We start from the raw sequence: 26,040 nt of genomic DNA, 5'->3' as shown, positions 1-26,040 counted from the left end.
GTTGTAGTCCCACTTAACCTCAGTGGAAAAAACCTGTTTGTTTTACCCTATCTGTATCCCTTGGAATTTTGTATACCTCTATCATATCTCCCCTCAATCTTCTACATTACAAGGAATAAAATTCTAACCTATTCAATCTTTCCTTATAACTCAGGTTCTCCAGTCCTGGCAATGTCCTTTGTAAATTTTCTGTGTACTCTTTCAACCTTACTTACTTCTTTCCTGTAGGTAGGTGAAGAAAATGGCACATAATACTCCAAATTAAGCCTCACCAATGTCTTATCCAACTTAAACATAACATCCCATCTTTTGTACTCAATACTTTGATTTATTAAAGGCCAATGTGCCAAAAGCTTTCTTTACGACCCTATCTACCTGTGATGCCATTTTCCATTGATTATGAATCTGTACACCCAGATCCCTTTGTTCTACAGCACTTTTCTGTGCCCACCTGTTCACGGTGCAGACCTACCCTGGATGGTCCTACCAAAGTGCAATGCCTTGCACCTGTCTGCATTAAATTCCATCTGCCATTTTTTTTTTCAGCCCACTTTTCCAGTTGGTCAGGATCCTGCTGCAAGCTCTGATGTTCTTTGCTGTCCACTACACCCCCAATCTTGCTGTCATCCTCAAACTTGCTGATCCTGTTAACCACATTATCATTCAGATTGTTGATGTAGATTACTAACAACAACAACAGACCCAGCACCGATCCCTGAGACATTCCACTAGTCATAGGCCTTCAGTCAGAGAGGCAACCATCTACTACCACTGTCTGGCTTCTCCCGCAAAGTCAATGTCCAATCAGTTTACTACCTCATCTTGAATGCTGAGCCACTGAACTTCCTGGACCAACTTTCCATGCGGGTTCTTGTCAAATGGCTTGCTGAAGTCCATGTAGACAATATCCATTGTCTTGCCTTCATCAACTTTCCTGGTAACTTCCTCAAAGAAAAACCTCTTAAGATTGGTTAGACATGACTTACCATGCATGAAGCTATGCTGACTATCTCTTAAACACTTCTGCCGTGATGATTCTCCACACTAGTGCTCCACATAGTTGCATCCTCAGCCACCTACTACTCCCTGTGCACTCATGACTGCATGGTCAGAATCTGCTCTAACTCCACCTACAAGTTTAAAGATGATACTGTAGTTGGAGATGTTTCAAATGATGGTGAGTCTGAGTATAGGAAGGAGATAGATGTCTTGGCAACAATATTTTCCTCAGTGTCAGCCAAACGAGAACTGGTCATTGATTTCAGGAAGGGAGCGGTGCACATACTCCTATCTACATAAACAATTCTGAGGATTGAGAGCTTTAGATTTCTAGGAGTGTGCATCATCAATAGCATGCTGTGGTCCAACCACATTGACACCATGGCCAAGAAAATTTACCAATGTCTCCATTTCTTTAGGAGGCTAAAGAAATTTGGCTTGCTCCCCCCCCCCCAACCCCCATTGACCCTTATCAAGTTCTGTCTGGATGGATCAGGGTTTGGTATGGAAATTGCTCTGCTGGTGACCATAAGAAACTGTAGAGAGTTGTGAATAAAGCTCAGTACATCACAGAATCTGATTTCTCCTCCAGGGACACTATTGATACTTCCTGATGCCTCAGTAAAAGAGCCAATATTATCAAATCTACCCCAGACATGTTCTCTTCTCCCTTCCTGCATTGGGCAGAAAGTGCAAAACTTTGAAAACCAGGCCCAAGGATGGTTTCTTCCCCACTGTTATAAAACTCTTGACTGGATCCCTAGTATACTAAGGTGGACTTTTGACGTAGAATCAACCTCAATATGATCTTGCAACCTTATTGTTTGCTTGTACTGCACTTTCTCTGTAGTTATTACACTCTGCATTCTGTTATTGTTTTACCTTGTACTACCTCAGTGTACTGTGTAACGAATTGATCTGTATGAACAGAATGAAAATGATTTTTTTTCCCACTGTTCCTTGGTACATGTGACAACAAGAAACCAATTCAAATTCCAGTTCTTTTATTTATAAAATTTCATGGAATGAAATTCAAACCAACAAATCAGTACTGTTATTTTATATTTCTTTCTCATCTAACATTATAAGCATTACCATAAGACCATAAAATGTATGAGCAGAATTAGGCCATTCAGCCCATCAAGTCTGTGCCATTGTTGTGGCATGGCTGATGTACTAAACCTCACAACCCATTCTCCTGCCTGCTCCCTGTAACCTTTGACATCCTGATTAATCAAGAACCTATTAACATTCCCCTTAAATATACCCAATGACTTGGTCTGTTCAGCTATCTGTAGCAAAGAATTCCACAGACTAAAGAAATGTTTCCTCATCTCTGTTATTAATTGGCATTCCTCAATTCTGAGGCTGCCTCCTCTGGTCCCAGATACCCCCACTATAGGAAACATCCTTTCCATATCCACCCTATCTAGGCCTTTCAACATTCGATAGGTTTCAATGAGATTACCCCCCCCCACCCACCCACCGCCCTCCCCCTTCGAACCATTACAGCCATAAAACACCATAAAACAGATATGTTAACTCTTTCATTTCAGAGATCATTCTCCTGAACCTCCTCTGGACTCTCTCCAATGCCAGCATATCCATTCTTAGACAAAGGGCCCAAAACTACTTGCAATACTCCGTGTGGTCTGACCAATACCTCATAAAGCCTCTGCATTGCATCCTTGTTTTTGTATTCCAGTCTTCTTGAAATGAATTCTAACATTGCATTTGCCTTCCCTACCACCAACTAATTCAGCAAGTTAGCTTTTAGAGAACCCTGCATGAGGACTCCAAGGTCCCTCTACATCTTTGATTCTTTTAAAATTTTGTCTCCATTTACAAAATAGTCCACACTTTTATTCCTTCTATCAAAGTGCATGACCATGCACTTCCCTACATTTTATTCCATCTTCCACTTTGCACATTCCTCCATTCTGGTCCAAATCATTCTACCGACTCCCTATAGACTCCCTCAACAGTACTTCCCTCTCTACCTATATTTGTATCATTTGCAAACTTGGCCACACCATCCCTTATCTTCCCTTCAGAATACTTCTTTGTCTTTGGGATGTATCTTTCCTGCGCCTTCCAAATATCCCCCAGAAACACCAGCCATTGCTGCTTGGCCGTTGCACATGCCAGTGTCCCCTTCCAATCAACTTTGGCCACCTCCTTTTTCATGCCTCTGTAATTCCCTTTACTCCCTGTAATACTGATACATCTGATTTTTAGCTTTGCAAACTCAAGGATGAATTCTATATTGCCTCCCAAGGGTTCCTTTACCTTAATGTTCCTAATCAAATCTGTGTAATTACATTACACCCAATCCAGATTTACCGTTCCCCCTAGTGGGCTCAACACAAGCTCTCTGAAAAGCCATCTTATTGGCATTCTACAAATTTCCTCTACTGCTACTTTTCAAACCTTAAATTTTGATTATGATTTTTATGTACTTTTAAATGTCTTTACTAAATTCTCCCTCAGCCGTTATTCAACCATGGCTGATATTTTTTTAAATCTCCTCCTCAACCCCAGTTCCTGGCCTTCTCCCCGGAACCTTTGATGCCATGTCAAATCTGCCTTAAATGCACCCAACGACCTGACCTCCACAGCTACATGTGGCAATAAATTCCACAAATTCAGCACCCTTTGACTAAAAAAGTTTATCTTCATCTCTGTTTTGAAGGGGCACCCCTCTATCCTGAGGCTGTGCCCTCTTGTCCTAGACTCTCCTACCATGAGAAACATCCTTTCCACATCTACTCTGTCTAGGCCTTTCAATATTCGGAAGGTTTCAATGAGATCCCCTTTCATCCTTCTGAATTCCAGCGAGTACAGACCCAAAGCTATCAAACCTTCCTCACGTGATAACCCTTTCATTCCTGGAATCAACCTTGTGAACCTCCTCTGGACCCTCTCCAATGCCAGCACATCTTCTCTAAGATGAGGGACCCAAAACTGTTCACAATACTCAAGGTGACGCCTCACCAGTGCCTTATAAAGCCTCAGCATCACATCCTTGCTCTTGTATTCTAGACCTCTTGAAATGAATGCAAACATGGCATTTGCTTTCCTCACCACCAACTCAACCTGCAAGTTAACCTTCAGAGTGTTCTGCACAAGGACTCCCAAGTCCCTTTGCATTTCAGATTCCTGGATTTTTTTCCATTTAGAAAATAGTCCGCACATTTATTCTGATGACAACTATGAAATAAAACGCATTTTGTCAGCCTTGTCACTTTGTCAGAATTTTGTCAGCCTTTCTTCATCTACTGTTACCTGTTGGAAAAATTAGAGAACAATGAAGTGGTAACCACAACTTCACTTTTCCATTTGCAAGTAAACAGATTCTAAGTTGCTTTAATACAGTCTTTAATATTTCCTGAACAGCTGTGCCTACGATCTTCAAGCAAAAACTTAAGGATGAAGAAGCTCAAGAAGATGCTACTACCACATTGCGTTGTGAAATTAACAAACCAGAAGCAGTGGTGCAGTGGAAGAAAGGATCCACTCTACTTCGCCCAAGTGCCAAATATGAAATGAGGCAAAAGGGATGCATTCTTGAGTTGGTTATTCACAACCTCACACCACAAGATGGTGGAAGATACAGCTGTGATATTGGTGATCAGCATACTAGTGCTTCCTTGAAAATTAACGGTAGGAACAAAATTTATATCCAACGTTCAATTGTCTAGAAATCAGTGGTTCAGCTTTTGGCTCCTTGGGGTTAGCTTCACATCAGACCATAAGATATGGGAGAAGAATAGGCTATTTGACCCATCGGGTCTGCTCCGCCATTTCATTATGGCTGATCCGATTTTCGTCTCTTCCCCAATCACCTGCCTTCTCCCTGTATCCTTTCATGTTCTGACCAATCAGGAATCTATCAACCTCTACCTTAAATATACATAAAGACTTGGCCTCCACAGCTGCCTGGGGCAAAGAATTCCACAGATTCACCACTCTCTGACTGAAGAAATTCCTTTTCATCTCCATTCTTAAAAAAAAAGCCCCTCTATTCTGAGTCTGTGTCCTCTGGTCTTAGACTCTCCCACTATAGGAAACATCCTCCCCACATCCACTCTATCAAGGCCTTTCACCATTTGATAGGTTTAAATGAGATCACCCCTCTTTCTTCTGAACTCTAGTAAATTCAGGCCCAGAGCCATCATGGTCTCTTCATATTACAAGCCATTCAATCCTGGAATAATTTTCATGAACCTCCTTTGAACCCTCTCCAGTGTCAGTAAATCCTTTCAAATATACGGGACACAAAACTGCCCCCAATAATTCAAGTGAGGCCTCACCAGTGCTTTATAAGGTCTCAATATTACATCCTTGCTTTTATACTGTATTCTAGTCCTCTTGAAATGAATACTAATATGGCATTTGCCTTCCTCAGCACAGACTCACCCTGCAAATTAACCTTCAGGGAATCCTGCACAAGGACTCCAAAGTCCCTGTTTGTTTCAGCTTTTTGTATTTTCTCTCCATTTAGAAAATAGTCAATCCCTTCCTTTCTTTGATCAAAGTGCATGACCTGACACTGTGTTCCATGTTCCATTTGTTTGCCTATTCTCTCAATCTGTATTAAATCCTTCTGTAGCCTCTCTACTTCCTCAAAACTACCTGCCCCTCCACCTCTCTTCATATCATCTGCAAACTTTGCAACAAAGCCATCAATTCCATCATTCAAAACATTGATATAAGTCGTAAAAAAAAAAAGCAGTCCCAACACAGACGCCTGTGGAACACTACTAGTCATTCGCAGCTAGCCTGAAAAGACTCCCTTTATTCCACCTTTTCCCTCTTGCCAATCAGCCATTGCTTTATCCACGCCAGAATCTTTCCTGTAATATCATGGACTCGTAGCTTGTTAAGTAGACTCGTCAAAGGCCTTCTGAAAATCGAAGTACACAACATCATCTCCTTTGTTTATCCTGCTTGTTACTTCTTCAAAGAATTCCAACAGATTTGTCAGGCACAATTTTCCATTGAGGAAACCATGCTGATTATTGCCTATTATATCATGTGCCTCCAAGTACCCTAAGACCTCATCCTTACTAATCAATTCTCGTTCATTACACAACACCTAATCCAGAAAAGCCAATCCTCTAGTTGGCTCAACCACGAGGTGCTCTAAAAAGCCATCTCTCAGGCGCTCTAGAAATTCCCCCTTGTAATCCAGCACCAACCTAATTTTTCCAATCTACCTTCATATTAAAGTCCCCTATGACTATTGTAACATTGCCCTTTTGGCATGCATTTTCTATCTCACATTTTAATTTGTAGGCCACATTCTTACTACTGTTTGGGGTTCTGTATACAACCCCATCAGAGTCTCTTTACCCTTCCAGTTCCTTAGCTCTGTCTACAATGATTCAACACTCTCTGAACCTATGTCACTGCTTTCTAATGATTTGATTTCATTTTTTGCCAATAGAGCAATGCTGCCTCTCTGCCTTCCTTTTGAAACAATATGTATCCTTGGACTTTAAGCTTCCCAGCTGTAATCTTTCAGCCATGATTCAATGAATTCTACAACTTCATACCTGCCAATCTGCAACTGCTGCATGTTTATCTACTGTGTGCCTTTATATAAAACGCCTTCAATCCTGTATTCACCCTTTCTGATTTTCTCTGCCTTTTACGTTGCAACTCCTGCTGTTCATTGGACAAAATGCAGACTACAGGCTCTCCTCACTGCACATTGCCTCTGTTTGTAAACCAGTTACCTCATCTTCACTATTATTTGTGTTTCCTATGAGACTTATTACATTGAAATGCAAGCAGCTCAGAAGACTAGTCTTTTTGATTCCTAACTTTGTCTGAGGTCCTAATATCTGCTTCCACAACCTCTGCACTAGCTATTCTTGTACTCTGGTTCCCATCCCCCTGCAACTCTTGTTTAAACCCCACCATACAGTAGTAACAAGCCCTCAAACTAGGATATTAGTCCCCTCCAGTTGTGCAAGCCATCCCTTTTGTAGAGATCCCACTTTCGCTGGAAGAGAGCCCAATGATCCAAAACTCTTTTGTCCACCTCCTATACAAATGCCTTAGTCACATATTAAACTGTATAATATTCCTAGTTCTGGTCTCACTAGCACATGGCATCGGTAGTAACCCTGAGGTCACAACCCTGGAGGTCCTGCCATTTAACTCGGCATCCAACTCCCTGAGCTCCCTATGCAGAGCCTCATCACTCATCCTTCCCATGTCATTGGTACCCACATGGACCATGACTTCTGGCTGTTCACCTTTCCACTTAAGAATGCTGAGGACTCAATCCGAGATATTCTGGACCCTGGCACCTGGGAGGCAACATCTCACCTGGGAATCTTGTACTCGCCCACAGAACTTCCTGTTCGTTCTCCTAACTAATAAATCCTCTATTCCCACAGCATGCCTCTTCTCCCCCCACTTTCCTTTTGAGTCACAGAGGCAGACTGAGTGCCAGAGACTTGTCCACTGTGACTTTCCTCCATTAGGTCATCTCCCCCCACCCCTGACAGTATCCAAAGTGATATACCTGTTATTAAGTGGGATGGCCACAGGGGTATTCTGCACTGGCTCCTTAACCCCTTTCCCCTTCCTGACTGTTACCCAGTTTCCTGTGCCCTGCACCTTGGGTGTAATTACCTGTCTATATGTCCTAACTATCACGCCTTCAGCCTCCTGAATGATCTGAAGTTCATCCAGTTCGAGGTCCACCTCCCTAACGCAGTTTGTCAGAAGCTGCAGGCCGATGTACTACTTGCAGTTGTAGTCGTCAGGGACACTGGAGGTTGCCCTGCCTTCCCACCTCCCCCATGAGGGGCATTTTACTATCCTACCTGTCATCTCTCCTATCCTGGTTGAGCAGATATTGAGAAGAGAACGAAAAAATGAGCTTTGCTTTCTCTGAGTAAAGTCTTGCTTTGTTGAAACTTTAAAGAGTTAAAACCACTCTGATAACAGCCTCTGCACTTGCCTCTTGCCTTCCTTTAATTTACTCTCACTAATTGCTGGTCAAAGCTCTATTACGCTGCTGCAAATCGCTCCTGCATTTTGTCTTCAGACAGTGGACCTGATTGAAGTCCCCTCCTCTCCAAGTTTCTGATGTCTGGATTGGCTGCTGGACAAAGCTCTATCGCTACCTTTAAGTGCATCAAGATACCTTTTTTAAGCTCAGTGGGGCACTGCTTCCCAGGTGTTCTTTAAATGGGAAATGGACGTGTTTGCCATGCTCCTTTAAAACTCATTAGGGCCCTATTTTCCACAATCTCTTTAAAGATATCAGGCTTTATTTTCTTTGCTCACTATAAACAGGCTGGAGGTCAAGTCATTGGGTGTATTTAAAGTGGAGATTGATAGGTTCTTGATTAGTGAGGATGTTAAAGTTACTGGGAGAATGCAGTTGAATGGGGTTGGGAGAAATGATAAATCAGCCATGGTTGAATGGTGGCTCAGACTCACTGGGCCAAATGGCCTAATTCTGCTCCTATAACTTATGGTCATATATCCACCACTAGCAAATCCTTGGACTTCTTTGGTTATTGATGCAAGCAACGCATTTGACAAATAAAGCTATTCTGGGTGTGTTAATGTTCTTCAAGGGCATGAAATTTGCCATTCTTGTACAGCTTGGCTGTAAATCCACCAGTGTGTTTACTTCTTATCTGCCCTTGAAATGGCTTGCAAACTACTTGGTTCAGTGAGCAATCAGTGTGCACAACAAATGCCAGCCTTGTAAATCTGCATCCTATAAATGAACGAACCAAAAAACCAGAATTCCTTATTTGATTTTCATTCCTTCCATAAAGGAGCATGGTAGAAATTGCACTTGGTGTCTAATTGTACCTAATAAATTCTAACCTCTAACTGCCTGGACAATATAACAAGATCATTAGAGATAAATTGTACTGTACAGTCATGCAGTATTGAAACAGGCCCTTTCATCCAATTTATCCTTTGCAACCAAGGTGCCTTCCTGAGCTAATCCTATTTACCTGCATTTGGCTCAGCTTTCTCTAAACCTTTTCCTATCCATAAACCTGTCCAAATGTCATTGAAATAGCATTGAAACTGCCTCTACCACTTTCCCTGGCAGCTTGTTCCATATGCCGACCAATCTCTGATTCCAATTTCAGGTCTTTTTGATATCTTTCTACCGTCACATTAAACTAAGATCATAAGATATAGGAGCAGAATTAGGCCATTTGGCCCATCGAAGTTGATCAGCCGTTTTATCATGGCTGATTCATTTCCCTCTCAGTCCCGATCTCCTGCCTTCTCCCCATATCCCTTCATGTCCTGACTAATCAAGAATCTATCTATCACCCTCTACCTTAAAAATACCAAATGACTTGGCCTCCACCTCCACAACCACCTGTGGCAATGAATTCCACAGATTCACCACTCTCTGGCTAAAGAAATTCTTCTTCATCTCTGTTCTAAATGGACATCCCTCTGTTTTGAGGCTGTGTCCTCTGGTCTCAGACTCCTCCATCATAGGAAACATCCTCTCCAAATCTATCCTGTCGAGGCCATTCAACATTTGATAGGTTTCAATTAGATCCTCCCTTGTTCTTCTAAATTCCAGTGAGTAGAGGCCCAGCGCCATCATGCACTCCTTATGACAAGCCTTTCAATCATGGAATAATTTTTATGAACCTCTTTTGAACCCTCTCCAATGTCAGCACATCCTTTCTTCAATAATGGGCCTAAAACTGCTCACAGTACTCCAAATGAAGCGTCACCTTAACATTGCATCCTTGCTTTAATATTCTCATCCCCTTGAATTGAATGCTAACTTTGCATTTGCTTTCCTTACCACCGACTCAATCTGCAAATTAACCTTTAGGGAATCCTGCATGAGGACTCCCAGGTCCCTTTGCACCTAGATTTTTGAATTTTTCTCCATTTAGAAAATAGTCTGTTTTTATTTCTTCCACCAAAGTGCATGACTGTACATTTCCCAAAACTATTTCGTCTGCTACTTCTTTGCCCATTCTCTTTAATCTGTTGAAGTCCTTTCATTGCCTCCCTGCTTCCTCAACACTACCTGCCCCTCCACCAATCTTTGTATTGTCTGCGAACTTGGCCACAAAACCATCAATTCCTTCATCCAAATAATTGCAATATAATGTAAAAGAAGCAGTCCCAACACTAAGATTTACAAGGCAGTGATCATAATATGATAGACCTTGCCTTGTAATTTGAGGGGGAGAAGCTAAAGTCAGATGTATCAGTATTACAGTAAAGTAAAGGGAAGTGTGGAGGCATGAGAGGGGAGCTTGCCAAAGTTGATTAGCAGGGATGTCGACAGAAGAGCTGGAGTTTCTGGGAGAAATTCGGAAGACACCTCCCAAAGTAGTAGTAGTATTATAAAGGAAGGTTCATGCAACTGTGGCTGACAAGGGAAGTCAAAGACAACATAAAAGCAAAACAGAGGGCATATAATAGAGCAAAAATTAGTGGGAAGTTAGAAGATCGGGAAGCTTTTTAAAAACTAACAGAAAGTAACTAAAAATGCTAGGAGGGAAAAGATTAAATATTAGGGTAAGCTAGCCAAGAATATCAGAGAGGATACGAAAAGTTTTTTTCAGATATATAAAGCATAAAAGAGAGGCGAGAGTAGATATTGGCCTGCTGGAAAATGATGCTTGAGAGGTAGTAATGAGGGACAACGAAATGGCAGAAGAACTGCATAGGATTTTGCATCACTCTTCATTGTGGAGGACGTTAGCAGTATGCTGGAGGTTCGAGAGTGTGAGGGGCAGAACTGTGTGCAATTGCTATTACTAGGAAGGAGATGCTTGGGAAGCTGAATGGTCTGAAGGTTCATAAGTCACCTGGAACAGATGGACTGCACCCCAGAGTTCTGAAAGATAGTTGAAAAGATTGTGGAGTCATTAGCATTAAGCCTGCAAGATTCGCGAGATCTTGGCATGGTTCTGGATGACTGAAAAATTGGAAATATCACTCCACTCTTCAAGAAGGGAGGGAGGCAGTAAAAATAAGAAAAGGAAATTTTAGGGCAATTAGTCTGACCTCTGTGGTTGGGAAGATGAAATCCATTGAAAAGTTTGAGATCTCAGGGTACTTAGAGGCACGATAAAATAAGCATGGTTTCCTTAAGAGAAAATCTTACCTGATAAACCGGTTGGGAGACAAAAAAAAGCAGGATGGACAAAGAAGAGTCAGTGGATGTTGTTCAGTTGGATTTTCAGAATGCCGTTGATATGGTGCCACACATGAGATTGTTCAACAAGATAAGAGCCCAAGGTATCACAGGAAAAATATTTGCATGGATAGGGGGTTGGCTGATTAGCAGGAGGCAAAGTGGGACCAAAGGGAGCCTTTATTTGGTTGGCTGTCAGTGACTACTGGTGTTCCGCAGGGGTCAGCGTTGGGACTGCTTCTTTTCGTGTTGCATGTCGATGATCCAGATGATAATAGACAATAGGCAATAGGTGCAGGAATAGGCCATTCAGCCCTTCGAGCCAGCACCACCGTTCACTGATCATGGCTGATCATCCACAATCAGTACCCTTTTCCTGCCTTCTCCCCATATCCCTTCTCTCCACTATCTTTAAGAGCTCTATCTAACTCTTTCTTGAAAGAATCCAGAGAATTGGCCTCCACTGCCTTCTGAGGCAAGGCATTCCACATAACCACAACCCTCTGTATGAACAACGCAAACAACAGGAATTCTGCAGATGCTGGAAATTCAAGCAACACACATAAAAGTTGCTGGTGAACGCAGCAGGCCAGGCAGCATCTCTAGGAAGAGGTGCAGTCGACGTTTCAGGCCGAGAAGTGTCTCGGCCTGAAACGTCGACTGCACCTCTTCCTAGAGATGCTGCCTGGCCTGCTGCGTTCACCAGCAACTTTTATGTGTGTTACCCTCTGTATAAAGAAGTTTTTCCTCAACTCCGTTCTAAATTGTCTACCCCTTATTCTTAATAACCCCTACTCCCAACATGCCATTAGCTTTCTTCACTGCCTGCTGTAGCTGCATGCTTACTTTCAGTGACTGATGAACAAGGACACCTAGATTTTGTTGTACTTCCCCTTTTCCTAACTTTACACTATTCAGATAGTAATCTGCCTTCCTGTTCTTGTCACCAAAGTGATAACCTCACATTTATCCACATTAAACTGCATCTGCCCACTCACCCAACCTGTCCCAAGTCACCCTGCATTCTCATAACATTCTCCTCACATTTCACACTGCCACCCAGCTTTGTGTCATCTGCAAATTTGCTAATGTTACTTTTAATCCCTTCATCTAAATCATTAATGTATATTGTAAATAGCTGCGGTCCCAGCACCGAGCCTTGCGGTACCCCACTAGTCACTGCCTGCCATTCTGAAAAGGACCCATTAATCCCTACTCTTTGTTTCCTGTCTGCCAACCAATTTTCTATCCATGTCAGTACCCTACCCCCAATACCATGTGCTCTAACCTCCTATGTGGGACCTTATCAAAGGCTTTCTGAAAATCCATGATGAATTTGATGGGTTTGTGACTGAGTTTGCAGACGATTCAAAGATGGGTGGAAGGAGAGATGGTGTTGAGGAAGCAGGGATTCTGCATAAGGACTTAGATTAGGAGAATGTTGAAAGTAGTGGCCGATGGGAAGTGGATGGTCAAGCATTTGATGGAAGGAATGAAAGTGTACATTACCTTCTAAATGGGCAGAAATTTCAAAAATTGAGGAGCAAAGAGACTTGGGAGTCCTCATTTAGGATTTCCTAAAAGTTAACTTGCAGATTGAGTCGGTGGTGAGGAACGCAAGCAAAGTGTTAATATTCATTTTGAGAGGATAGAATATAAAAGCAAGAATATAATGCACTGGTGAGGCCTCACTTGGTGTATTGTAAGCAGTTTTAGGCTCTTTATCTAAGAAAGGATGTGATGATATTAGAAAGGCTTCACAAGAATGATTCCAGGAATGAAAGGGTTACTGTATGAGAAGCGTTTGATGGCTCTGGGCCTCTACTCATTGCAATTTAGAAGAAATGGGTGGAATGTCTTTGAAACCTATCAAATGTTGAAAAGCTGAGAAGGAGTGGATATGGATTCGATGATTCCTATGGTGGGGGAGTCTTGGACCAAAGGGCACAATCTCAGAATAGAGGGATGTCCATTTAGAACTGAGATGAGGAGGAATTTCTTTAGTCAGAGACTGTTGAATCTGTGGAATATGTTGCTACCATTAGCTGTGGAGATGTGTTCATTGACGGAGGTCATTGTTTCTTGATTAGTCAGAAAGTGAAATGTTATGGGGAGAAGGCAGGAGACTAACACTATAAGATATAGGAGCAGAAGTAGGCCATTCATCCCATTGAGTCTGCTCCACCATTCAATCATGGGCTGATCTAATTCTTCCAGTCATCCTCACTCCCCTGCCTTCACCCCATACCCTTTGATGCCCTGGCTAATCAAGAGCCTATCTATCTCTGCCTTAAATACACCTACTGACTTGGGCTCCACAGCTGCTCATGGCAACAAAATCCACAGATTTACCACCCTCTGACTAAAGTAATTTATCTGCATCCCTGTTCTAAATGGAGGTCCTTCAATTCTGAAGTCGATCCCTCTTGTCCTAGAATCCCCTACTATGGGAAATAACTATGCCACATGTAATCTGTTCAGGCCTTTTAACATTTGGAATGTTTCGATGAGACTGCCCCCTTATTCTCCTGAATTCCAGGGAATACAGCCTAAGAGCTGCTAGATGTTCCTCATACAGTAACCCTTTCATTCCTGGAATCATTCTCGTGAATCTTCTCTGAACCCTCTCCAATGTCAGTATATCCTTTCTAAAACAAGGAGCCCAAAACTGCACACAATACTCCAAGTGTGGTCTCACGAGTGCCTTATAGAGCCTCAACATCACATCCCTACTCTTATATTCTATACCTCTAGAAGTTAATGCCAACATTGCATTTGCCTTCTTCACCACCGACTCAACCTGGAGGTTAACCTTTAGGGTATCCTGCACAAGGACTTCCAAGTCCCTTTGCATCTCGGCATTTTGAATTTCTCCGCATCTAAATAATGGTTTGCCTGTTTATTTCTTCCACCAAAGTGCATAACCATACACTTTGCAACACTGTATTTCATTTGCCACTTCTTTGCCCATTCCCCTAAACTATCTAAATTTCTCTGCAGACTCTCTGTTTCCTCGATGCTACCTGCTCCTCCACCTGTCTTTGTATTATTGACAAATTTAACCACAAATCCTTTAATCCTATAGTCCAAATCATTGACATACATCATAAAAAGTAGCGTTCCCAACACCGACCCCTGTGGAGCTCCACTGGTAATCGGCAGCCAGCCAGAATAGGATCCCTTTATTCCCACTCTCTCTGTTTTCTGCCAATTAGCCAATGCTCCCCCCATGCTAGTAACTCCCCTGTAATTCCATGGGCTCTTATCTTGCTAAGCAGCCTCATGTGTGACACCTTGTCAGAGGTCTTCTGGAAATCCAAGTACACCACATCTACTGCATGTCCTTTGTCTACCCTGCTTGTAATTTTCTCAAAAAAATGCAATAGGTTAGTCAGGAAACCATGCTAGCTTTGGCCTATCTTGTCATCTGCCTCCAGGTATTCCGTAATCTCATCCCTAACAATCGATTCCAACAACTTCCCAACCACTGATGTTAGGCTAACAGGTCTATAGTTTCCTTTCTGCTGCCTCCCACCCTTCATAAATAGTGGAGTAACATTTGCAATTTTCCAGTCGTCCGGTACAATGCCAGAATCTGTTGATTCTAAAGATTATTGTTAAAGCCTCTGCAATCTCTGCAGCTACTTATTTCAGAACCCAAGGGTGCATTCCATCATTCCAGGAGATTTATCCCCCCTCAGACCATTAAGTTTCCTGAGCACCTTCTCAGTCATAATTGTCACTGCACATACTTCACTTCCCTGACACTCCTGAATATCCGGTGTACTGCAGATATCTTTCACTGTAAAGACTGATGCAAAATATGCACTGTTCCTCTGCCATCTCTGCATCTCTCATTACAATATCTCCAGTGTCATTTTCTATTGGTCCTATAGCTACCCTCAACTCTGTTTTACCCTTCAACATTATCATGGAAAAGGATAGAATCAGAGAGAAAAGGAAAATTTTTAATTGGGGAAGGGCAAATTATGAGGCTATAAGGCTAGAACTTGCCGGTGTGATTTGGGATGATGTTTTTGCCGGGAAATGTACTGTGGACATGTGGTTGCTGTTTAGAGATCTCTTACAGGATGTTAGGGATAAATTTGTCCCGGTGAGGAAAATAAAGAATGGTAGGGTGAAGGAACCATAGGTGATAAGTGAGGTGGAAAATCTAGTCAGGTGGAAGAAGGCAGCATACATGAGGTTTAGGAAGCAAGGATCAGATGGGTCTGTTGAGGAATATAGGGTAGCAAGAAAGGAGCTTAAGAAGGGTGAGGAGAGCAAGAAGGGGACATGAGAAGACCTTGGCGAGTAGGGTAAAGGAAAACCCCAAGGCATTCTTCAATTATGTGAGGAACAAAAGGATGACAGGAGTGAAGGTAGGACCGATTAGAGATAAAGGTGGGAAGATGTGCCTGGAGGCTATGGAAGTCAGTGAGATCCTCAGTGAATACTTCTGTTCGGTATTCACCAATGAGAGGGAATTTGATGGTGAGGACAATATGAGAGAGGTTGATGTTCTGGATCATGTTGATATTAAGGAAGAGGAGGTGTTAGAGTTATTAAAATACATTAGGATGGTTAGGTCCCCGGGGCCTGACGGAATATTCCCCAGGCTGCTCCACGAGGCGAGGGAAGAGATTGCTGAGCCTCTGGCTAGGATCTTTTATGTCCTCGTTGTCTACGGGAATGGTACCGGAGAATTGGAGGGAGGTGAATGTTGTCCCCTTGTTCAAAAAAGGTAGTGGGGATAGTCCGGGTAATTATAGACCAGTGAGCCTTATGTCTGTGGTGGGAAAGCTGTTGGAAAAGATTCTTAGAGATAAGATCTGTGGGCATTTTGAGAATCATGGTCTGATCAGGGACAGTCAGCATGGCTTTGTGAAGGGCAGATCGTGTCTAACAAGCCTGATAGAGTTCTTTGAGGAGGTGACAAGGCATATAGATGAGGGTAGTGCAGTAGATGTGATCTATATGGATTTTAGTAAGGCATTTGACAAGGTTCCATGTGGTAGGCTTATTCAGAAAGTCAGAAGGCGTGGGATCCAGGGAAGTTTGGCCAGGTGGATTCAGAATTGGCTTGCCTGCAGAAGGCAGAGGGTGGTGGTGGAGGGAGTACATTCAGATTGGAGGATTGTGACTAGTGGTGTCCCACAAGGATCTGTTCTGGGACCTCTACTTTTCGTGATTTTTATTAACGACCTGGATGTGGGGGTAGAAGGGTGGGTTGGCAAGTTTGCAGACGACACAAAGGTTGGTGGTGTTGTAGATAGTGTAGAGGATTGTCGAAAATTGCAGAGAGACATTAATAGGATGCAGAAGTGGGCTAAGAAGTGGCAGATGGAGTCCACGATATCCTGCAGTGGGAGGGAGAACAGTCAGAGGTCGTGGTACATATTGGTACCAATGACATACGTAAGAAAAGGGAAGAGGTCCTGAAAACACTACAGGGAGTTAGGAAGGAAGTTGAGAAGCTGGACCGCAAAGGTAATAATTTCGGGATTACTGCCTGTCCCACGTGACAGTGAGTATAGGAATAGAATGAGGTGGAGGATAAATGCGTGGCTGAGGGATTGGAGCAGGGGGCAGGGATTCAGATTTCTGGATCCTTGGGACCTCTTTTGGGGCAAGTGTGACCTGTACAAAAAGGACGGGTTGCACTTGAATCCCAGGGGGACCGATATCCTGGCGGGGAGGTTTGCTAAGGCTACTGGGGAGAGTTTAAACTAGAATTGTTGAGGGTTGGGAAATGAACTGAAAAGACTGGGGAAGAGGTGGTTCGCTCACAAATAGAGAAAGCTTGGAGACAGTGTTTGAGGGAGGATAGGCAGGTGATAGAGAAGGGACGTGCTCAGACTGACAGTTTGAAATGTGTCTAATTTAACACAAGGAGTATTGTGAACAAAGTAAATCAGCTTAGAGCGTGGATCAGTACTTGGAGCTATGATGTGGTGGCCATTACAGAGACTTGGATGGCGGAGGGACAGGAATGGTTACTTCAAGTGCCGGGTTTTAGACGTTTCAGAAGGGTCAGGGAGGGAGGCAAAAGAGGTGGGGGCGTGGCACTGTTGATCAGAGATAGTGTCACGGCTGCAGAAAAGGTGGACGCCATGGAGGGATTGGCTATGGAGTCTCTGTGGATGGAGGTTAGGAACAGGAAGGGGTCAATAACTTTACTGGGTATTTTTTATAGGCCGCCCAATAGTAACAGGGATATCAAAAAGCAGATGGGGAAACAGAACCTGGAAAGGTGTAATAATAACAGAGTTGTCGTGATGGGAGATTTTGATTTCCCAAATATTGATTGGTGTCTCCGGAGAGCAAGGGGTTCAGATGGGGTTGAGTTTGTTAGGTGTGTTCAAGAAGATTTCTTGACACAATATGTAGATAAGCCTACAAGAGGAGAGACTATACTTGATTTGGTATTGGGAAATGAACCTGGTCAGGTGTCAGATCTCTCAGTGGGAGAGCATTTTGAAGATAGTGATCATAATTCTATCTCCTTTACAATAGCATTAGAGAAAGATAGGAACATACAAGTTAGAAAAGCGTTTAATTGGAGTAAGGGGAATTATGAGGCTATCAGGCAGGAACTTGGAAGCTTAAATTGGGAACAGATGTTCTCAGGGAAAAGTACGGAAGAAATGTGGTGAATGTTCAGGGGATACTTGTGTGGAGTTCTGCATAGGTACGTTCCAATGAGACAGGGAAGTTATGGTAGGTTACAGGAACTGTGGTGTACAAAGCAAAGACTGTAGTAAATCTAGTCAAGAAGAAAAGAAAAGCTTATGAAAGGTTCAGAGAACTAGGTTATGTTAGAGATCGAGAAGATTATAAAGCTAACAGGAAGGAGCTCAAGAAGGAAATTAGGAGAGCCAGAAGGGGCCATGAGAAGGCCTTGGTGGGCCGGATTAAGGAAAACCCCAAGGCATTCTACAAGTATGTGAAGAGCAAGAGGATAAGACGTGAAAGAATAGGACCTATCAAGTGTGACAGTGGGAAAGTGTGTATGGAACTGGAAGAAATAGCAGAGGTACTTGATGAATACTTTAGTATTCACTATGGAAAAGGATCTTGGTGATTGTGGTGATGACTTGCAGCGTACTGAAAAGCTTGAGCATGTAGATATTAAGAAAGAGGATGTGTCGGAGCTTTTGGAAAGCATCAAGTTGGATAAGTTGCCGGGACCTGAGGAGATGTACCCCAGGCTACTGTGGGAGGCAAGGGAGGAGATTGCTGAGCCTCTGGTTATGATCTTTGCATCACGAATGGGGATGGGAGAGGTTCTGGACAATGGAGGGTTACGGATGTTGTTCCCTTATTCAAGAAAGGGCATAGAGATAGTCCAGGAAATTATCGACCAGTGAGTCTTACTTCAGTGGTTGGTAAGTTGATGGAGAAGATCCTGAGAGGCAGGATTTATGAACATTTGGAGAGGTATAATATGATTAGGAATAGTCAGCGTGGCTTTGTCAAGCGCGGGTGGTGCCTTACAAGCCTGATTGAATTTTTTGAGGATGTGACTAAACACATTGATGAAGGAAGAACAGTAGATGTAGTGTATATTGATTTCAGCAAGGCATTTGATAAGGTACCCCATGCAAGGCTTATTGAGAAAGTCAGGAGGCATGGGATCTAAGGGAACATTGCTTTGTTGATCCAGAACTGGCTTACCCACAGAAGGCAAAGAGTGGTTGTAGACGGGTCATATTCTGCATGGAGGTCGGTGACCAGTGGTGTGCCTCAGGGATCTGTTCTGGGACCCTTGCTCTTTGTGATGTTTATAAATGACCTGGATGAGGAAGTGGAGGGATGAGTTAGTAAGTTTGCTGATGACACAGAGGTTAGGGGTGTTGTGGTTAGTGTGGAGGGCTGTCAGAGGTTGCAGCTGGACATTGATAGGATGCAAAACTGGGCTGAGAAGTGGCAGATGGAGTTCAACCCAGATAAGTGTGAAGTGGCTCATTTTGGTAGGTCACATATGATGGCAGAATATAGTATTAATGGTAAGACTCTTGGCAGTGTGGAGAATCAGAGGGATCTTGGGGTCAGAGTCCATAGGATGCTCAAAGCAGCTGCGCAGGTTGACTCTGTGGTTAAGAAGGCATATGGTGTATTGGCCTTTATCAATCATGGAATTGAATTTAGGAGTCGAGAGGTAATATTGCAGCTATATAGGACCCTGGTCAGACCCCACTTGGAATACTATGCTCATTTCTGGTCGCCTCACTACTTGAAGGATGTGGTAACCATAAAAAAGGTGCAAAGGAGATTTACAAGGATGTTGCCTGGATTGGGGAACATGCCTTATGAAGACAGATTGAGTGAACTCGGCCTTTGCTCCTTGGAGCGACGGAGGATGAGAGGTGACCTGATAGAGGTGTATAAGATGATGAGAGGCATTGATTGCGTGGATAGTCGGAGACTTTTTCCCAGGGCTGAAATGGCTGCCACAAGAGGGCACAGGTTTAAGGTGCTTGGGAGTAGGTACAGAGGTGATGTCAGGGGTATGTTTTTTTAACGCAGAGAATGGTGAGTGCGTGGAATGGGCTGCCGGCAACGGTGGTGGAGGCGGATACAATAGGGTCTTTTTAGAAACTCCTGGATGGATACATGGAGCTTAGAAAAATAGAGGGCTATGGGTAACCCTAGTAATTTCTAACGTAGGGACATGTTCGGCACAACTTTGTGGGCCAAAGGGCCTGTATTGTGCTGTAGGTTTTCTATGTTTCTACAAAATTCCTCATGCTCTATCAGATTGCATGGGGATCATGAGTGAACAGCCCTTTTCAATTCCAGCCACAAATTCTCAATTAGATTGAGGTCTGGACTCTGACTTGGCCACTCCAGGACATTAACTTTGTTATTTTTAAGCTATTTCTGTGTAGCTTTGGCTTTATGCTTGGGGTCATTGTCTTGCTGGAAAACAAATCTTCTTCCAAGTCACAGTTGTCTTGTAGACTGCATCCAGATTTCCCTGTACTTAGCTGCATTCATTTTACCCTCTTCCTTCTCAAGCCTTCCAGGACCTGCTGCAGTGAAGCATCCCCACAGCGTAATGCATAAACACGAGGAATTCTACAGATGCTGGAAATTCAAGCAACACACATAAAAGTTGCTGGTGAACGCAGCAGGCCAAGCAGCATTTCTTGGAAGAGGTACAATTGATGTTTCGGGCTGAGACCCCTCATAAGGACTAACTCTGATGGCAGCCATTTCAGCCCTTAGTCCTGACGAAGGGTCTCAGCCCGAAACATCGACTGTACCTCTTCCAAGAGATGCTGCCTGGCCTGCTGTGTTCACCAGCAACTTTGATGTGTGTTGCCACAGCGTAATGCAACTGCCATCATGCTTCACAGTAGGGATGATGAGTTTTCGCTGATGTGCAGTGTTTGGCTTATGCTAAACATAGCATTTATTCTGATGGCCTAAAAGCTCAGTTTTAGTTTCATTAGACCGTAGAACCTTCTTTCAGCTGACATCAGAGTTTCCCACATGCCTTCTGGCAAACTAGCCAAGATTTCATGTGAGTTTTTTTTTCAACAGTGGCTTTCTCTTTGTCATTCTCTCATAAAGCTGCGACTGTGAAGCACCCAGGTAACAGTTATATGCAGTCTCTCCCATCTCAGCCACTGAAGCTTGTAACTCCTTTACAGTTGTCGTAGGAATCTTGGTGGCCTCCCTCACTAGTCTCCTTCTTTCATGGTCACTCAGTTTTTGAGGATGGCCTGCTCTGGGCAAATTTACACCTGTGCCATATTCTTTCCATTTCTTGATGATTGACTTAACTGTAGCAAGGGATATTCAGTGACTGGGAAATTTTCTTGTACCCTTATCCTGACTTGTGCTTTTCAATAACCTTTTTGTGGAGTTTCTTGGCATGTTCATGGTTTAGTTTTTGACTCACTAGCGGTTGGACCTTCCAGAGACAGGTGTATTTTTACTACAATCAATTGAAACACCTTGACTGCATACAGGTGATCTCCATTTATGTGACTTATCTAATTATGTGACTTTGAAAACCAATTGGCTGCACCAGTGATGAATTGGTGTGTCATATTAAATATTTGTAATTTATAGTATTTTATGTATGGGATTGTGCTGCTGCTGCAACAAATTTCATGACATGTCTGTGATATTAAACTGGATTCTGGTTCATTTTAAATGAAATACTCTATAATCTTGTTTTGCCAGCAATTCCAGTGCTTTTCAAACAGGAGCTTCAGAACAAGGAAGCAGAGGAGGGCACCACCATCACTTTGCATTGTGAGTTAACAAAGTCAAATGCTTCTGTGGAGTGGAGAAGAGGAACTGTGGTGCTTCATTCCAGTGACAAGTATAAAATAAAGAAAAGTGGTCCTATAAATGAATTGTTAATCTGGGATCTGAAACCAGAAGATTCAGGAGACTATACCTGTGATTCTGGAGATCAGCAGAGTACAGCCTCTCTTAAAGTGAAAGGTATAGTCACATTATTCATCAAATGAATGAATGTCGTTAATTTCTTTTCATCTACATTTTATTGATTTTTAAACAGCAATTTGATGAATTGCTTTTTAATAATTGGCTGAAAATCCTGTAGTACATGGCATAAAATAAGCTTTGCATGGTCTGACATTGATATCAAAAGCATTTTTACAAATTTGCTATTTTTATCTTTTGAATTCTTTGTTTTTATTATCTAATCTTTGTAAATGCTAAACTCAGGCTTTTTGTTATTTTTATTATGATTTAAATTTAATATTTTGTATTTAGGTCTTCATTTGAAAGAGTACTGAAATATTGTGTATTATAACTGCTTAGAAATTTTCATGTTGATTTGCATTTAATTGAAAATCTGAGGTTTTGCATTCAATGTAAATAAAGTAGGCTGGAGGTAAGCTGTGTACCTGGAATTAGCATTGCACAATTGCTTATGCATAGAACAATTTAAGTATCCCTTTCAGTATGCTGTAGTCTCCTATATGATACCTTGGTAACTTCAACTGAGGCACTGGTAAGCTTTCTTGATGATAGCATTTATTTGGTTGGACTGGATGGGCTTTTAGTGAGGTTCACTCCTAGAAAGTTGAAGCTCTCAACTCTCAACTTCAGTGCTTTAATGCAGACAGGATCATGTGCACTGCCCCCCTTTCTGAAGTGTAAGATCATGTTTTGCTCAGATGCCATCATGTAGAGTAGGGGGCAACAGCTGCAATCTTGTGGAGCACCAGTGTTTAGAATAAACGTGTTGGGGTTGTTGTTGCCTATCCTTACTAATTACAGTCTGTTGGTCAGAAAGTCAAGAATCCAGTTGTTATAAGATTTAATTGGTTCTCTGGTACAATAAGATGGGCTCTTGACCACACAATCTAACTTGTTCTGATCTTGCACTTTATTTTTTACATGCACTACACTTTATCTGTAGCCATTCTACCTTGATGCACTAAGTAATGAATTGATCTGTGGAAATGGTATGGAAGTCAAGTTTTTAATTGTATTTCAGTACATATGACAATAATAAACCAATTCCATTTTCAGTACCCTTGTCAACATACTCTAGTAAACCTTTCTGAAAAGTTCATTCAAATTGGTCAAACATCGTCTTCCCTCAACAAAGCCATTGATTAATCCCTAACTCTCCAAATGTAGATTAATCCAGTTCCCTCAGAATTTTTTCCAGTAGCTTCTTACTACCAACATGTAATTACTTGACGTATCCCTGCTTGTGGAATTAATGTATCTATTGATGTCCTCCAGTCATTTGCTCAGCAGTCTCCTTCCTTATCTCTCAAAGCAACCTGGAAAACATCCCATCAGGCCATTGGACTTGAAAAAAAGCCTAGGATACAGGTTTTCAGATTTCTTCCCCAAAATCTCTCCATCTCTACCTCTTCTTTCCACAGATAAATTGCTACTTAAAATCTAACACTTTGATTAGCTGTGCAAATATTTCTTAGAATCAATTTTTATTTAATAACATATGTGCTCTCTCTTCTGTAATATCTTATGATGCAGTTGTAACTCATTGTTGTGAAGCATTGATGTGTTTACGAAAAGTGAGCTATGATTGGTTAAATGATGAGATCTTTTACATCATAATTAATTGACACCAATACATAACATGTCGTCTTTGTTGTTTAACAGCACTTTTGATTGTTGCAACTACCAGATTCTTTAATAAGCCTGAATGATGAAGGCAAGCTTGCCAAGTGCCTCTGTCTACCTATAATGCTGAATGCTGCTTTCAACAAACACTGCACTTTTACTCCTAGATCCCACTGTTCTGTTAGACTCCCAATTTGCTCTACCATTTATAGTGTGATTTCACTTAACAAGCTGTACCATCTCACACTTATCTGTGTTGAAATCAATTTGCTACTCTTCAGCCCACTTCCCTAACTGACCAAGATCACACTGTAATTCACAATAATCTTCTTCATTGCCAACAACACAAATCATTGACATACATAATGAATAACAAAGGCCGCAAAACTAGCCCCCACAATGCACCACTGGATACCGGCCTCCATTCCGAGAAACATAGCTTCAACCAACACCCTTTGCTTTTTAACTCTGAACCAATTTTGAGTCGACCTAACTAGCTCTCCCTAGATTCCTTGGAACTTAACCTAGCAGAGCATCCTGCCATGTGGAGCCTTGCTAAAGTCCAAATAGGCAACATCCACTGCCTTACCTTTGTCTATCCTTTTAGTACCTCTTTAAAAAAAAATACTTCCCACGCCCAAAGTCATGCTGACTCCTCCTAATCAGCCTCTACCTATTGAAATGTTTGTGATCCTGTCCCTTAGAATTCCCTCCAGTAACTTCCCTACCACTGATGTCAGGTTGACCAGCATGTAGTTCCCTGGCTTGTTCTTCCTACCCAAAACGATGGAATTTCATCTGTCATCTTCCAGTCCTTGGGAAAATCACTAGAGGCTAATAATGAAGCAAATACCTCTACAAGGGCCTCTGTAATTTTCTCTATAGCCTCCCATAAAATCTGAAGTTGCACTCGGCCAGACCCTGGGGATTTATTGAACTTAATGTGTTGTAAGGCTACAAATACTTCCTCCCTGGTAATATAGATGTTTTCCAACTTGGTCCCCTCCTATTTTGAGCAACCATGATTTTCTGCTTGGTATACACGTTAAAAATCCTACCCATCGCCTATGTCTGAAGACGTAGGCAATCTTGCTGGTCTCAAAGGGGATCTACTCTCTCCCTCGCCACTTCTTTCCTCTTAGTATAGCTATAGATTCTGCTGATATTTACTTTAACTTCCCTGTAAAATCGACCTCATACTCTTTATTCTCTTGATTTCCCTCTGAGGTGAATTCTTAATCTTTTTTTAGTGATCTAAAGACTCCTCTCCAACTTCCTAAATCCAGTGCATGGTTCCTTCTTACCAGTCAAGGTTCTCTAAACTTGCCAGGTTTACCCTTCATCTATTACATGAACAGGCTCCACCTAGACTCTTGATAACCACACTCTCAAAAGCCTCCCATTTGCTGTTTGCTCCTTTCCTTTAAAACAGGCTTTCCTGATCAACCTCTGTTAAATCATACCTAATTCCCCCAAAAGCTCCAATTTAGGACACTAACCTGTAGATCAGTTCAATGACAGGATTAACCCAATGTAAAAGATTGAATTGTCTAAAAAAAAGTTCTTTACTCTTTGGTTGCAAAGAGAAGTGAATGACTTTAGTGTATCTGGCCAAATATGTTCAAGCGAATCTTGTAGAATTAATGTGCTGCCAGCTATGAATGCAATTATGCATGAAATATATTGTTATTCATGTGTATTGCTCCTGAAAATTTTATAGTGTGTTTTGATAAATTAGTAAAGTAGAATTGGGAAGTTCACTTTGGAGACATACAAAATAATGTAAATCAATTTACTGTTTTAGCACTTCCGGTATTTTTCAAGACAAAGCTTCAGAATAAGGAGTTTAAAGAAGGGAATATTGCTACATTTCATTGTGAGCTGACAAAACCAGATGCTCCTGTAAAGTGGAAGAAAGGATCTGTCCTCCTTGATTCCAGTGGAAAATACGAAATGAAGCAAAAAGGTTCCAGGGTTGAGCTGATCATTCATGACTTGAAACTTGAAGATGCAGGAGAATATAGTTGTGACTCAGGGGATGAACAGACAACAGCCTCCTTAAAAGTAAAAGGTGAGCCACCATCATTTATCATAGTCATAGTGAGATACAACACCGAATCACTGAGTTTGCACCATCAACCATTCACTTACATGAATCCTGCGTTAGTCCCATCATTATTCTCCCCACATTTCTATACACCATAATTTTTGAATTTTCATCAGTCTTGTTATACCGCTTGTCCAACTATCATCTTTGCACAACTATATTTTATTTTTGGAAAATTTTCCCTCAAGTTGCCACTCAAACAGCCTTGCAGTTCTTTGAAGGTAAAGTCTTCTATGAACATGAGGCAAGGTTTAAAAATGAAATTTTTGGAAGTATTTGCTTTAAAATATTCTTGTTCTATTTAACAGAAGTAATTTGGTGCAGATGGCTTATTACATTAATTGAACATTTTTAGTGGTTGTTTCCACAAACAACCTACTTTAGTAATCCTGATTTGTTGGTGTAATTTCACAGTGAATTTGTGTAATAGTAGGCTTCAAACATTGCAACAAATTTGCTGTTATGTAACCTAAATACCCTCCAACAAATCGTGTCGAGCAGCTTTACAAGATATGTTGAAGGATATTTGGGCTACATTTTTAGCAGTCAGAGGAGATGATCTACATAAATGCTTTCTGCATTCTGTCAAAAGTCATTCTTTTAAATGCTCTTTTAAAATTATAGTTTCTGGTTGTCCATTTGATGTTCATGTTTTAATAAAGCTCAGAATAAA

The 26,040-nt window shown here is 41.9% G+C and overlaps 1 protein-coding gene across 7 annotated transcripts in view; it reads left to right on the top strand.

Moving 5' to 3' along the window:
* Positions 1-26,040, top strand: part of obscnb (obscurin, cytoskeletal calmodulin and titin-interacting RhoGEF b) — a 487,178-nt gene that overhangs the window by 164,289 nt on the left and 296,849 nt on the right. For all 7 annotated transcript variants that reach the window (XM_063044498.1, XM_063044500.1, XM_063044497.1 and 4 more), the window contains 3 exons: positions 4,396-4,662; positions 21,368-21,634; positions 25,065-25,331. In XM_063044498.1, the coding sequence (XP_062900568.1) occupies positions 4,396-4,662; positions 21,368-21,634; positions 25,065-25,331 (801 nt within the window). The remainder of the gene's footprint in view (positions 1-4,395; positions 4,663-21,367; positions 21,635-25,064; positions 25,332-26,040) is intronic.

The sequence above is a fragment of the Mobula hypostoma genome, chromosome 3, assembly GCF_963921235.1.
Source record: "Mobula hypostoma chromosome 3, sMobHyp1.1, whole genome shotgun sequence".
Lineage (NCBI taxonomy): Eukaryota > Metazoa > Chordata > Chondrichthyes > Myliobatiformes > Myliobatidae > Mobula > Mobula hypostoma.
Note: the sequence above shows the minus strand (reverse complement) of the source record. Positions and strands in the feature narration are given on the sequence as shown.